This window comes from Anser anser, assembly GCF_964211835.1.
Source record: "Anser anser genome assembly, chromosome: 4".
In the NCBI taxonomy this organism is placed as follows: domain Eukaryota; kingdom Metazoa; phylum Chordata; class Aves; order Anseriformes; family Anatidae; genus Anser; species Anser anser.
The window spans coordinates 67,619,357-67,634,915 of NC_139724.1; the positions used below are offsets into that span (position 1 = coordinate 67,619,357).

Below are 15,559 nucleotides of genomic sequence, written 5' to 3' on the forward strand. Positions count from 1 at the left end.
ATTTCACAAGACTGTTGATTTCACTGTGTCTTTTAACTATTTTATTCTTTTTCTAAGAAATATTGCATGAAGCATGCCAAGGCTGGACACTTAAGTAGCAGAAAATGTTGGGCTTGTTATGTTTATTGCCATCATTTCATATTCTTAGTCTTGGTGTCTTTGGACAACTGTTCAATAGAGATACATATGAGAGGAAAGGTGTTCCTAGGAGAAGTTGTAGCTGAGATTTACAGACAGAACTGCAAAAACTGGACGCTTGCACACATGAGCCCTTCTTCAGGTCTCAACTAGAGGGCAGCAGTAATTTGGAAAAATCCCAGTTTTCTCTGCTAGTTTTATATGAGTGCAGAAATTTATGGTCATTTGTTAAAGTCAAAACTATCAATATAAGATTTTCTATCTTGTAGACATTTCAGGGACTGGAGGCATTAATCCCAAACTATAAGAAAATAATATTTTATGCTATATTTATCAAAAGGAAAATCCTTATATGGCATACCTACCACCAGTATTCATTTCATTGAACACAGAAGCTACCTATACTAACTTGTCTTGCATCTTTTATGTGGCACAAAGATGACATGATGATAAATCACAGTTTTATGATCATTTCTAGTGTGGTGGCTATCTATTGTTTTGATCCTCCAGGTATTCCTTCAGGCATATCCTTTCGCAGAGCATCAGCAGAGACAAAAGCAAACCTTTGTTCCTACTAAATAAATCTACATTGAAATATATATTTATATATAGTGGTTTCCTCCACTTTGGATGCCTAAGTCAAAATTTACTTGCTCAATACCAAAATTAGCTTATAAAATATCAGTATTCCGTATATATTCAGGTTCCAATAAGTACAGTTCCTTCACACTGTATTTTCCAGCATTAATCAGAATCACCTAACAGACTGCTGAAATTTCAGTACTGCAGATTTCAGTGTACAGTAGAAGCCATGGCCTCCTACTCCAGTCTGGTTTTAAGTCCTCACAATAAACACGTTCAGATATACTGAAATAGTTTTCTGTTTTAAAAACTAAGGAAAAACTCTCACAACATAAATAAGAAAACTCACTCAGTGAAAAACCTTGATTAGTGTCCTTTTCTGAATGCCTAACATGAAAAAGAAGAGAATTCTTCAAAGGAAAAGAAGTATTACATTCATTTGAACAGAGTAGATAACATATTATCACATTAGCTTTCCTTGGAAATCCACAGGAAGGTTACAAATTTGTCCTTAAGAATAAACTCTTATTTCTCCCTGAAAACTTTAAGCAGCTGGATAAGTCAGCCTTTAATGAAAAAAAAAAAATAAATAAAAATCAATTCACCTGGCTATAAAAGGAAGTGCTCATTTTCCTTTAAGTTATCCAAAATACTTTAAAAGGTGTCTCTTCAGGTTAGGGGGGATGAAAAAAAAATGTTTTCTATGGCATTTAAAGTATAAATTGAACTAAGTTTAGATAATTCTATTTCAGCTTTCCACTTTTAATAGTTGTAGGTTTGTGGAAGAGCAGTATTATTGCCTCTATGTCAAAATACATTTCCTAAATTCTTAAGGCTTTTTTGTGCTTCTTAGAGACCTGAATTTCTAGGTGGTTTGTTAATTGCAGTGGTTAAGAAAAGATATACGGAATTCAATTTTATTTAACAGCTTTAAAAATAAAATAGAGAAAGTTCATTCCCTGTTCTGGAGCTTGTGAACACAAGCCCTGAATGCTTTTGGTTTGGGGGTCATGAAGAAATAAAAGCTCTCTGCGGTACGTGTGACTCAAAAGTTTATGCCTGATTATGCGAGGTTGTTACACCCGTGGGTCAGAAAATAAATCTTGGTGATATAGAAAGAAGGAAATGATAAATCTTCTGAGTGGTAAGTGTAAATTACTGATTTTTACTGTGAGCTGATGAAACTATTCTAGAAGGTTTCTTTTTCTGTAATATGTGAGAGACCTAAAATCCGTGTCATGGCTGAAACAGAACAGGGAGTCCTATCATGACCTTCTTGCCTGCCTGGACTGGGATATGAGCCCAAATGTTTTCACTGGTATGATCTTGTTGGCTTTTTGGTCTGTGGCCAAAAATGTTCTCAAGCAAATAACAGTGGTTCTCAGGAGCTGCTAAACTTAGAAGGAAGCTTTGTCAGGAGTGTACCATGTTGTGGTTTGTTGAGGGATAACGAGCTCAATAGAAACTATTATTAACGTGTGATAATTGTGAGTAAATTTAGCTGTTATTTAGTGAGCTAGGTAAATAGCTAAGGAACAGTGTTGAAGCAGTGTAACAGCTGGATGTTTTGACTCAGCATTTTCCTGCAGACTACAAGGCGACGGCATTTCCTTACAGATGGATGGGAGTATATTTTTCTTTTCATGTTTTCTGTTTTGCCTTTCTAACCCAGCCTGTGGAGCTGGGGTGGTGTTTTTTCCAAGACCTGGGGGAAGTAAAGCTATCTGGGTTCCAACCAGGCAGGGGAAAAGATGACAGGACTCTGGGAGAAAGCACTTTAACTCTTTACCTAGCTCTATGTGCAATCACTATGGTGAGATAACGCGCTAATCAAAAGGAAACATATGGCTAAACCTATTTATAAGGAAGTTTTATGCAGCCCTAGAGTGAAACATTGACCCAACATGTATATTGGTAAGCCTGTTAAAAATATATATAGTTATTTAGGTGAGTTCCTTAAAAAAAATGTTGCTACTGTAGGCTCACCCTCCAAGCTGTATAGACTTTACATCTGTGTGCTGAGTTGATATTTCTCTTAAATTCACAGTTCAGATTTCATTGTATTGCTTTTGTTTGTTTGTTTTGTGAGTATACTTCAACTGCTGGATGAAACAAAACGAAGAGACTAATTCAGCCAAAAAAGCAGTATGTTGCATGACTTCAAGCTTGTCATGCCAGCTGAAGTGACGAATGCTAATTTGAGCAAAACATTAAATGGAAGAGAATCTTTTTATTATAGGATTCAGCAAAGAGGAATAGGCTTTGTAACATTTAGTGAGCTTGAGATGAAAGAGTATCAGGCAGGAATTTAGTAAAGCGGGTAGAAAGACCCCTTCTAAATCTGATATTTACTACAAGATATCAGTTAACAGGAGTTCCAAATGAGCTACATTTCAATGTGCTTAAGCATTAAAGTTGGTCCCTTTAGCAGCAGGCTAAAATATTCTTTCATAGGTATGTCTCCAACTGTGACGGAAGAGTAGTTATAATGGAAGGTGTAGCCTGGCCTGAATATTAAAATGTGTTGTTTTTCCCAATGCAAGCTGCTCTAATGAAAAGCTGCTGGAGCAGCTGCAGAAGGGCAGACAAACAGGATAATGAAAAACAATGACAGAGAGAGACAATTAGAGGAAGCTTCTTGTTTCAACACGCAATGTCCTCCTGGCAGCTTTTTTTAATGATCCTGAAAAGCTCAGGGACAACCACACGTAAACAGGGCTATCAAGTCTGCTTGTAACTTTAATAGTTAAACAAGATGGATTCTGAAGCATGTTCTTTCACATAAGGAAACCTGACCAGGTGGCACAACTCACACACAGCAATTTTAGCGATTAAAATCCAATGGATGTGATTACTAATACGGAAACCACCCTGCTAACTTTGTCTTCTTCCTGTTTGCTACAGTATATTGGTCTCTAGAGTTATTTCATGAGAGCAGCTGTTCACAACTTCAGTGATGTTGAATAACATCTCTGTAATGTGGATTGGTACTGTTTTAAAAAAATGAGGGAGCAAACTTCTGATAGCATTACCCTGAAGCTGAAAAATTTGTTTTCCTGCTTCCGCTTAAACTACATGTCAGTAGACATCCCCAAGAAATTATACACCATGGATGGCATGATGAAATGCACTTTAGAGTAAAATCATAGAAGACAGATGAAGAAAAAGGTACTGAAAAGGAAGTTAAGGAACTGTGAGTTCAGCTGATATTTTGTAACTTGTTTCCTTAAGCAAGATATGTCTCTCCCGATTTCACTTCTCTAAAATAATTGTTTGTGCTTTTTTGAGATTTTAGGGACACACAAATCAGTGATAGATATGTATGGATTCTGCAGTGATTGGGGCATAGAAACATAAGATGGAAGTTTGGTAATCACTGAGGAAAACAGGTTTAGATATTTTTTTTTTAAATTATCTTGGGTTTACATTAAAAAAAAAAAAAAGAGGTCAAAGGAAGACCAGCAAAGATCTGAGGTTATAACGTGATGAAAGATTATTCTTTAGTATACAAACAAAATAAATGTGCTAAAAAGACTTAAACATTTATAAAAGTTATAGAAAATTAGTTGTTTGTAAAATAGTGAAAGAAATATGGTATTTCATGCTGTGGGCATAGCTACTATATAAGTAGCTATAAGTGGCACTAGAACACAGGTTTGTGTACGGTGTTATAGAGCAATATCATATCGATGGCAATGAGAGAAAAGTCCTGTGGGATGGTTGACTAGGTGTGATTTATACACTCACTTGAAAAGAATTCCAAATTTATAATGTCTTGAAGGATGGAGTGTTCCCAAACATACTGTGGGAACAGATTGGCTAATCCGTGTGAAGTAGCATTTATAATTCATGTTAATATAGTATAACTGGCTGAAGTAAGGTAAACAAGATTGTGATTTGTAATTAATCACTAGTTTATAAAGTCAAGAAGCAACTTAAATGTGTGTTGTGATTTTGTTGTCTGGGAATGTCTGAGATACCAGATGTATGGACTTTGGGGCAGACACCCTCTCTTCGTTCTGTTCTCATTTAGTGCCTGCTGCAATGCTGAGGACAGCCCACATCACTGGCATTTGGGAGTACATAGTGCTTACCAGCAAGGTGACCATGTGTGGAATTTTCACTGTGTTAGGCAGAAAAAGAAGATAAAGTCATCTTCATCTTAGTGTAGAGGACAAAAAGCCAACAAATTTAAAGTGGGATGGATTCTTATTCCTTTGCCTTTGTGGGTCATTTCTTTAGGCTGTGGCTTCTGGATCATTGATAAAGCCTTGTGTATGTATTCCTTAACTTCCAAAACTTATTTAATGCTATGTGGCTGCAGATTGCATGATTAAGCTGCAAAGCCCTACACTTTGCAATTTAAAACCAAGTGTATCAGAGTGAGTTCACTGTCAAATAAATCTTCATGAGGCTTATTGTAGCTGGAATGATAGCAAGAAATCTAATTCTGTGATCAAAAGCAAAGGGGAAACAAAGCCTGGTGCTTCATCTAAAGGTCTATTTGTTACTTTGTCTGAACAACGCTTGCTTAGCACAAGGGCCTGGATATGTCCCATGAAACCTTTTAGCAGCTAATGCAAAATGTCAAAATGAATTATTGCTTTGAAAAGCAGGAATAAATGAATGAACCTTCCAGCACATTTGATACATTTCTGCTTTGCATAATGAACTTTAGTAGCTCAACTCCATGCTCGTGAATGTTGGTTTTTCCCCTAAAAAAAGCTTTTCAATTAACAGTATCAGTTAATAGACAACTTTTTGTACATACCACATCCCGGTCTGGCTGTGCAATCAACAGGAAAGATAAGAAGGTCAAACAGGAAGAGCTGTGCTGGAGTCAGTTCTGAGCAGAGCGGAGGAAGGCACAGATCTGCCTGCTGTTTACTGGCATGTTGCAGCAAATCAGACGTGGAAAAGGTAGGAAATCAGTGCTCTGTGTCTGTACCTCTGCCTCTCACCATCATTTAGGTACTTGTGGTCTAGCATTTGACTCGAGGTTTATCATCAGTGCGTTAGAATTGCAGCCAGTTAAGGGGGATCATTTTAGTAGTTAAATACTTTTGCGTACCAATAATGTACTGCAAAATGTGTGAACGCGATCTGTTGTGGTTTTGAGAAGCTGTTCTGGGCAGTGTTGTGTGAGCTGAGTACGTTGTGTGAGCTATTCTGTGACAACAGCATTCCTCCTACTTCATTCTGCTGCGTTAGCTGCCAGAGGCCAAACTGTCAGATCTAACACATAAAACGAAGTGTTGAGATTCACAGATATCTTTTAGAGTTTTCTAGTGGTGATCTGATTTTCTTTTGAAGCACCCATAAAACTTCTGTGTATTTTTAACCAGCTATGTAGTCCTAGATTTGAGTCTACAAATCTCAGTGTCAAAACTTGGAAGTTTTGGACTTATTGTGCATTCAAAGCTGAACCGTGTGTGGAAAGAATATTTCAGTGCTATGAAGGTATGAAGAAAATGAATCATGAGAGGGTTAAAACTTCTGAAGAAATCTATCGTGCCTTTCAGATTTGAAGCTGGGGCTTTTTTGTTTGTAGACTAAACATGAGAAATGATACTGCTTGCAACAGAGTTTACTAAGAATTGATAACTAACCTAAAGTTACTTCAGGGATAAAGGAGTCTGTCTTACATTTTTGGAGAGTGCTCAGATGTCTAAATCCATGTAACTTGATTACAGATTTGCTTTACATTTCTGTGTAATACATAGTAGGACTGAAGGAAAAAAGCTCACTTTTAATTTTTGCCTACGTAGTACATAGTATGGATTTTTTTTTAAAGTCATGCCCATGACTGACTTGCATGAAGATCAAGGCTGTGATTTATTCTAAGTACAAAGTTTGTAATGGTTTTTGTAATAAGATGTTTCTAGCCTAATAGAGAAGATGTGAAGCAAATGCGAGTTGAGAGAAACACAGAAGAAGGAATAATAAAATAATCTAGCATCAGTTTGGGAAAATCATTTCTTTTAACTTTGGATCCAAGCAGAGCACAAGATCAAGGATGTGCATACAGTCAAATGTGCTCCAAATGAAGGTGTAATGCAGGTTTCATTACCAGCCTTGCTTGGTTTGGAGCCCCTCAGGAATGCAATGCACCACAATATGAGTAAAAATTGGGGGGCTACCAGTGCTCTGTTGTATTGGGTGCAGAAGAGGCTGGAGACTTAAATATAGAAGAGTTGTCCGTGATCCACCAGGGGCACGGGTGAGCTGAGATGAGGAGGGAAAGAAAGTAGCAGTTGCTCATTTGCCTTAAAGATAGGAATTAATGCACAAAAGGGGCAATCACAGCAACAGTATGTACGAATGTATGTACGAATTATCCCCTTGGATAAACTAATTGAACTTTACATTTACTTCTGGATTCTTTGGCTATTTCTCCAGCACCTCTATAGCACTCCTGTATGACCACAAATAATCTCTGTCTTTATTCCCATCTCTGTAAAACTAAAAGAATTACATTTGCCACTGGTAACTTGAAGCTACAGGTTAATAAATTGTCCTGAGCCTCCCAGAGGGAAGATAAGTGAAAAGAGAAATAACTTGCTGCATGCAGTTTTTTAGCAACTAGTTAAAATACAGCCTATTTTATATACTGGGCACCTTTCTCAGACTTAAAAATACACCTTTAAAGATACAGACAACCTGTTCAGTAGATGTTATTAGTTTTCTTTTTCAACCCTCTTTAATTGGAAGAAATTGGTTGAAGTGAAAATCAGTGTTCCTGTCATCCACAACTTCTCTTAAAACAACACCAAAAAAAAACAGGGAAAAAACCCTCCACCTCCATAGTCAGGGGAATGGAAAATGTCAAGCTATGTGTTTTTTCTTCTGGTTAACTGTGTTTTGAAAACAGATACAGGCACTCAATGAAAAGGAAGCAGCAACAGAAGGAAATTGCATGATAATGGAATTGTTCTTTTTAACTTCCAGTAGGGATAAAGTGTCTTATGTTCAAGAGCCTTCCAGACTGTTGTGCTTGGTGAGAAGGCAGAATGAGCCTTGTAAGACTGGACAGGTACTGCCAGTGGCTCTGTGCAGGGCAGCATGTCCAGTGAGCTCAGTCTGATGCCAGTGAACCCTGTAGCCCTACCACAGGGGCTGTTGAACTGTCCAGCATCGCCCCTCCTCTCCCACCACTCCTCTCCACTGCCTTAGAAAGTGAGACTTGCCCAGACCAGCTGGGAGGACCACCTCTTGTGTGCACGGCTTTTGAATAGAGGTTGGTGTTGAAAAATGGGAAGATCATTAGCTTTTTTTTTTTGGACAGCATCCTATACCAAATATGAATTTCTTCATTGAGCTTCAAAGAGCATGAGATATAAGTAAAATGTTTTGTCAGTGCACACAAATATAGAACTAGTTATAAAAGACAAAGTTAGTATTCAAGATATTAAAAAAAACTTTACTCCATTTCTTCATCATCTTGTACTTGTTGCTATCAACGAACTACTGTTGTATTTACTATCAACTAATTAGTTGAAGTTAGGATTCATAAATTTTTATGAAAAACTTGAGTGATTCAAGCACTGAGGGTTAATATTTTCTAAATCTTATAGTAGTGAAATGTTTTTCCCTGCTTCGGTGCCTCTGAATCTGTTTTAACTTGTACTGGAACTATTTGATAATAGATAAGAGAACATCAAGCATAATAAAGATTCTGACATACCTTAGCATTTTTTTTATGTTACAGTTTTTCTCCTTGGGGTACTTGATAGTCAAAGGTGAACAGTACAAGAATAGATGTGATGCAAAATTCAGTGAAAGATTTGTCACTTGGGTTCAAATTTGTATCCCTTGAGATGTGTTTAGATGTTAAAAAAAAAAAAAAAAGGAAAAGGCATCGTTCTAAAGTGTGTGGGTAGAGAAGGTGCCTACCTGCAGTGAAGTGATTTACAATCTTGTTCTCAGTGCTTATATATAGCTACATAGGCAGACGCTTTAAGGTAAACATTACAGATGGGAAACAAAACTGCAGAGTTGAGCATGGCTGTCAAAGCTTTTTGAGACCTTAATTTTAATTCTGTGTATTTTGGAAAAGAAGAGAAAATGTTGATAATTTATCACTTTTACTTTTATTTCCCCCATCCTGATTTTGTTCCTTGCCTTAGGCTCTTAGATACTATGGCTTCTTAAACAGATCATATCTATCTTGATTCATTCAAAAGTCCCACTTGTTCTTGTTTTTGCAGTGCCATGCTCTATAGGTTCATTCATAATCCTGTTTATATATGTTACCCTTACCAACAGGCAGGCACTCATGCAGAAGACAGGAAGATTTAATCAATATCTGTTCTCTAACTCACCTGAATTCTAAGAATACAAGTTACAGTATGGTTTTTGGTAATTTTTTTAAAGGAAGATATTTCTGCTTGTAATAGGAGATGATGGAAAATATTAATATTATGAATATTGAATTTCACTTCTGGGATTAAGGATAATCTGATCTAAAAATAAGAATTGGGTTTGGAATTCATAGAACAGTATATTTTAAACTACCTTTGGAATTTAGTTATCCTTAATATCACAGTATTTCTTCATGAGACACCACACATAGATACAGAAGCATTTAATTGTTAAGTGTGAAAAAAATACATGTAATCATGGTACAATACGAAAAGGAATGGTGTTAGCTACTGATATTACTCTAAGGAAAAGATCAGCTATATAAATGGATAAGCGTATCTCTAGTAATGTGAGTTCAGGCTCTGGCAGGCCTGTATTTTTAATCATTTATAATTAGATCATAAGGGCAGATTGGAAGTTTTACAGGAGAGTTAAAGAAATTAAGATTTGAAGTAAGAACTGCAAGGTTACCTAGATATGTTAGTGGAAATACTCTTTTGGGAGAAGTCACTATGATCCATTGAGTTTGAGTTTGTCTGTGTTTTGGAAGTGTATATAAAATTTTGTACAACTTTATGTTGAGAACCACGGAGCTACAGCACAGTCTTCTGAAAACCAGCCTTGCTGCTCTGACAGGCATTTAAAAAAAATATTTAATTAGTGAAAGGGGACAAAGAAAATATTAAAACAATGTCCGTCCTAGATCTCTTCATACTTCATTAACTTATGTGGTTTAATTCTCTCAGTTGGTCATACTACGTGCACGTATACCTTGTTAATTTGTTATAATTGTGTAACATTCTTCTGTCTATACATATTTTACTGTTTATTCAAGTGCTCTGTGGGCTAAAGTTCTCATGACTGCAGAACAGGATGGAGGTTGTGCAAACAGATCGCTGCCTTGTCCTGTGTGTCTGCCCACCACAGCAGGCAGAGAGGGGATGGTGACACTGGTCACAATGGCCATCAGTTTGCTCAGGTTTTGGGACCTATGACATGAGGCTTGGTAGGGAGCAAAGTGCTGGAAGTCATGTGTGTGAAAGGGCAAACTAGAATAACGTACGTGCTTAAAGATACCCCATTTCATAGTGAACAGATGTGGTGGTTTTACTCAGGTGGGCAGCCAAGTTCCACCACAACCATTCTCTCACTCCCCCTCAAAGGGAAAGGGGGAGAAAATGTGATGCAAAGGGCTCAAGGGTTGAGATGAGGACAGGGAGATCACTCAACAATTACCATGATGGGCAAAACAGACTCACTATAGGGAGATTAGAGAAATTTATTGCCTATTACTAAAAAGCTAGTAAAACAAAGTAAGAAACAAAGAAAATAAACTAAAAACACCTTCCTACCATTCACCCTCTTCTACCTTCTCCCCCCAAGCAGTGCAGGGGAACAGTGAATGGGGGTTGCAGTCGGTCTATAGAACTTCATCTCCACCACTCCTCCATGGATCCTCTGCTCCACGTGGGGTCCCTCCCATGGGATGCCATCCTTCCCAAACTGATCCTGTGTGGGCTGCCCACATAAACCCATTACAATAGAGAAGGGAGAGATTTGCAGACTAGTCTGAAGGCAGATCATAACGGGACACTAGGGTCACTGGGCACTAGTCTGAGGTTTTGGAAGAGCAAAAACAATTTTTCATCTACAGCTTCAGTTTTAACCCATTTCTGCTGGAAAAGAAGCAGCAGAGGAAATTTCACAAAGATTACTAGTTTGGTATACTTACAATGACAGTAGCTTGTTAATGAGCATGGCTGGAGTAAGCACAGAAGAATTTGGGTTCAAGTCCGAATGACAGAACTAAGGGAAAATCTATCCTGTGGCTTTATGGAACCAGTTAAAGAGGCATGTGAGAACCCACTGAGGAAATGGGTCTAAATATCAGTGGGACATGCTGGCTACATGAGCTGCATCCTTTGCAGATGCACTGGATGATGGCTGTTGCACTTCTTACATAGAATCGTTCAGTTGGAAAAGACCTCTAAGATTTAGTCCAACCTTTAAAACTGGCTTTTGAAACTGAAGTAGCTTGTACCCATGAAATGGGATCTTCAGGACATCTCAAGTCAGCAACTTGTAAAGGGTGCAATGAAGCTTGCAACTACTTGTGCTCTACTTCCATTTCTATTCCTTTTTCCTGATGTTCATGCCAGTAACAGTATTGCTGCCAACAGCCTCAAGCTTCAGTGGATCTCTGCTGCTTTACTGCAAAGAAATACTTGGATGCTTGTATACCAGTGTTCCAGCACTGGGGGTTCCTCCAGAGGATTCATTCTTTAACTGGATTTATAAAAATTTGCGTGCTTTTTTCAATTAAGAATGCAGTACCCATTCCATCCTTGTCACCTTCAGAAAACGTTTTCTCCTGCATTGCCTATGTTAATATGAATGATGCTATCCCTTGGAGGCTCTGCATTAGAGCTGGCCAGGAATGAATAATTAGCAGTGGACACAAGTACGTTTCACTTCAGGCCTTGGATTGCTATTAGTCAGATTTACTTAGTGCTTTGTCACTAAAGCACCAATGATACCTGACTGCAGGAGCTTCTTCCGGGATGAGTTTGGGTGTTATGCACCAGTTCTGTCTGAAAGAAGTCTAAAACGTAAATCGGAAGGTGACAAGCAGCATTTTCAAAAGGGAAATGACAAACACTAGTGAATTTCAGACCTCCCTGTCCCCAAAGGTATGTAGTAATGTTAATTTCCTCCTCACTCCAGATGTGCAGTGAGGGAGACTGAGGTGTTCATTCAGTAAAATGTCTTGCCCAGGATTAGGGTTAAGGTATGAAAATGAGGATGTTTCCTCATTGTTTCCAGAGTAGTTTCTAGAGAAATTTCTAGAATATTTCAGATTGCTCACACGTGAAACTTGGATATCTTTTGTGGGGTGTTTTACAACACCCAGCCTGGGGAAGCACTCCTTTCTTTTTCCCACCCCTATTTGTATCTTCAGATTCAAGCAGCAGCAGAATAGCTTCGAGTGCTTTCCCCTGCCAGCTGCTGTGTTTCCAAGTGCTTCTTCCCTTCCTGTCACGTTGTACAGCTGATCCCAGATCAACTGTCCCTTGCAACAAAGCAACATCATCTTGGTGCTGTCACAGTAATTGCTTTTTCTCTGTTATGTTCTTTTCTTTATTCCCTTTTCTGTCCTCTATTACTTAATAGACAGGGTCTCCAATCCTGTTGGGTTGTGAAATAATACTTTAATGTATTCTACAATTAAAAATAACTCCCACAGTAGAGGGACAGCTCTTGCATATGTGCATGTATTCTGAGATTTTTTTTTTAAATCCGTATTTTTTTCTCCCCCCAGATCATTGACAATGTTAATTGCATCACTGTGAGGAACTGCAAATAATGGCAAGTTTGGCAGCAGGAGGTGGCGTGTCTGTGCCCAGCTCTGATGGCACCATGGAGGAGGGAACCCCTGCTCCTAGTTCAGAGGGAAAGCAAGGCAGTAACTTGGAAAGGAAAGAAACAGAGCAGGGAATGTATGTGCCTGGCTGGGAATGTGAGGCAGCCAATGCTGCCATGAGCACTGCCAGGGATGGAGGCAAGACAGACACACTGCAAGAACAAATGGGTAAGACCTCTATCGATACATCCTGATCACTCTGCTCTTGACTTACCTTTGCATTTAAATTGCTGCTTTTTCGTTGTTTTTGTTTTTTTTTGGGGAGGGGAGTGAGTGTTGTTGTTTTTTTTTAAAAATATTGCTTGCAGTGTGCAAGCAGAGAGCTGTTGTGTTTTTCCACTGAGCTTTTTTCTGACCTACATCTACAGTAAAAAGCCAACAGCTGTATTTCCTCTGTGACAATGCTGCATAGGTTGGCAAACTATATGATCTATATAGAAACTCGCTTTAGCTGTTAGTTAAAATTAGCTGAGATGAAAATTATCAGAACCCAAGAGCCAGAAGAGTGAAGTGCAGGTACTTTGCTTAGCACTTTTTACTATAATCTCTAAGAGCTGGAAGTAAAGATGAGTTAGACTGCATGTTTCCATTTTACCATACCACCTTTATTTTTCTGCAAATGAAAACATACTTCATACTGTAAAAATATGCAAGTCAGAAACACTTTCTGGGTGGACTGGTGGAGTGGCATAGGTCTGTCAAAACCAGTGGCCAGACTCCTACTTTACAGTAGGTCTGAATGTGAGCTTTCTGAATGTGAAAATACTTTGAGAAACCACGAAAACTTATTTCATTTTAAATTGTATGTCCTATGGCTTAGAAAGACAATGTCTTTCTGTTCACAGCTGCAACTCTCCTGACATCCAGGAATACCAGGTACAAGTATCCCAGGGCAGTATAAAGTTTCTTTTCAGTTTGCCAAGAAGCATGCAAGTCATCCATTCATTAAGAATGGGGCATGGAATGCACGTTAAATCTTTGAATCTAATTATAGAACTTCAGAAAATGTTTAAAATGTATTTATAGCAACTTTTATGCTTTAACTTAAATTTTATAGCAAACCCTTATTTGTAATTAAACTCCCTTGAGTAATACAATGCTTACTCATAGTTTTTGATTTCTCTTAAAGTAACGGAAATTAGGTTTAGTTTTAACATAAAATATTACCTGCTGGGTATTAGCATCTCAGCAAATACCTTTCAAGAAAAATCTCTATCTGATACTATAGAAATAATAATAATGACTAGTTCACATACCAGAAACATCTGTTAATTAATTGCCCTTATTGACTATTGGATAATGATAAAATTGATAACACGTTGTTAGAGTTTTGACAGTTGTCTTGCTTGTACTTCTGGCTGAGCAGGGGGGTGGACCAGAGGAACGCCAGGGGTCCCTTCCAACCTCAAGCATTTCTGTGACTCTGATTCTATGACACCACCTGCTCTCCTGCTAAATCTAAAGTGCTTGGGAACTGCAATTTCTAATGCTAGTATAGTAGTAATTAGCCTTGAAGATGACACTTTTACTGCCTACTGCCTTTTTTCCGAAGTAGGAAAATTCTGTGCTTCTGTATTCTTAGTTGATCATGTGCCTTTGTTCACATAACATCAACAAAAGCACTGAAAGGGAAGATATTTCCACATCCTGCTATATTGCAACCATTTTCTTAAAAGCAGAGCAGTGGAAAATGGCTTAAGATACATGAAAATTGCATCAGAAAATTTCTTTTTTTTAAAAAATAGACTTTTTTTTTACCACTTTCTTCCTTAGAAATATCAAGCCTTGTCTTCACTGATTTTTTGCTCAGGGAACTTTGAGAAAACAGAACTCGCTTGGGTGGGTGTTTTCTAGCACAAAAACCTACTATTTCCAAAAGGACTGGAAGATATATGAGTCAAAAAAAAAAAGACTATTTTTTTGTGTTAATTTTTTAAAACTTCATATCACTCATTTTTTTATATTACCCCCCCTCCCAAGTATTAAATTTGTAACGACTATAAAGAGAAGGTTATTTCTCCTTGTGTATGTATTGGTATGGGTCATTGATACTATTTGTAACTTATACCACTGAAACTTCAGCGGAGGCCACTTTTTAGTATAGGTATAAGTGAAGAGACAATGGTGTCTGACTTTTGCTCCCTCCCAAATGGGACTTCAGTTTTCTTTTCCATCAATTTTCAATTGATGGAAAATTCCATCTTAAAGCTTCACGTTAAAATGATCAAACCAAGATTTAACTTTCTCCCTAGTGGGAGAGAAATGATCTTCAGATACTTTTCATATTTTTGGAGAACTATAAAGCAGAAAGGGGGAAAAAAATCTTTGTTCTAGTACTTCTACAGTGCATCAAATGAAATATTTTTTATGTGGACTTTAAAAATGCACTTAACTGTTCATTTATTTATCATAACAGATTATCCACAAAATGAAAAATGCACAAATGTCAGTTCAAGGACCCTTCCCAGTCAAGCTGAGAATTTTCCAACTGGTAAGAATTTTTCTGCCTTTATATCATGCAGTCATACAATGCTCTCTCATTGCTTTTTCAAATTGAGACAGCTACAACAACAGCATTTGCAGTTGTCACTCCTCTAATTTTATGATATGCTTCATGGCACCTATGAAGTGTTTAACTTTTACATAAGATTTATGATTGACAATTTCTCATAAAAAAAAGGTAATTTATTAACTGCAATAAAAGCTAGAAACTGTTTATGGACTATACTGGAATGGCTAAGAAAAACAAGAAAAACAAATAAAAAGTTCACTGTTTTATGTATGGGTTTCAGTTCTTCAAATGCCTTATTTCTAAGTTTGCAGCCCTTCCAAGTCTCAAAATTTGAAATGCTGTATTTTTAATAAAGCTGGAGTTGAGTGCAGTTCTCCAGGAAGCAGGTACAACGGGCTTCTCTTCAGGTGGGCTCCTGGCCTACTCTGTGAATTGAGGGTGTAATCACGTTTAAATTTTCTTATGGAAAACGAAAAAAACAGACTGGTTGTTATCAAAATATTTGACTCTTAAAGGAAATGTGTGAATTCCTCATCATTTGGGAG

General features: G+C 37.6%; 1 protein-coding gene across 7 annotated transcripts in view; it reads left to right on the top strand.

Moving 5' to 3' along the window:
* The first annotated feature begins 1,386 nt into the window (after positions 1-1,386).
* Positions 1,387-15,559, top strand: part of SH3TC1 (SH3 domain and tetratricopeptide repeats 1) — a 36,961-nt gene continuing 22,788 nt past the window's right edge. For 2 of the 7 annotated variants that reach the window (XM_083832742.1, XM_083832746.1), the window contains exons 1-3: positions 5,515-5,640; positions 12,401-12,670; positions 14,919-14,993. In XM_083832742.1, the coding sequence (XP_083688868.1) occupies positions 12,445-12,670; positions 14,919-14,993 (301 nt within the window). In that variant the 5' untranslated portion in view covers positions 5,515-5,640; positions 12,401-12,444. Of the gene's footprint in view, positions 1,865-2,235; positions 2,348-5,513; positions 5,641-12,400; positions 12,671-13,347; positions 13,379-14,918; positions 14,994-15,559 lie in introns of those variants that run through there. The other 5 variants (XM_083832743.1, XM_083832744.1, XM_083832745.1 and 2 more) reach the window with 5 other exon arrangements.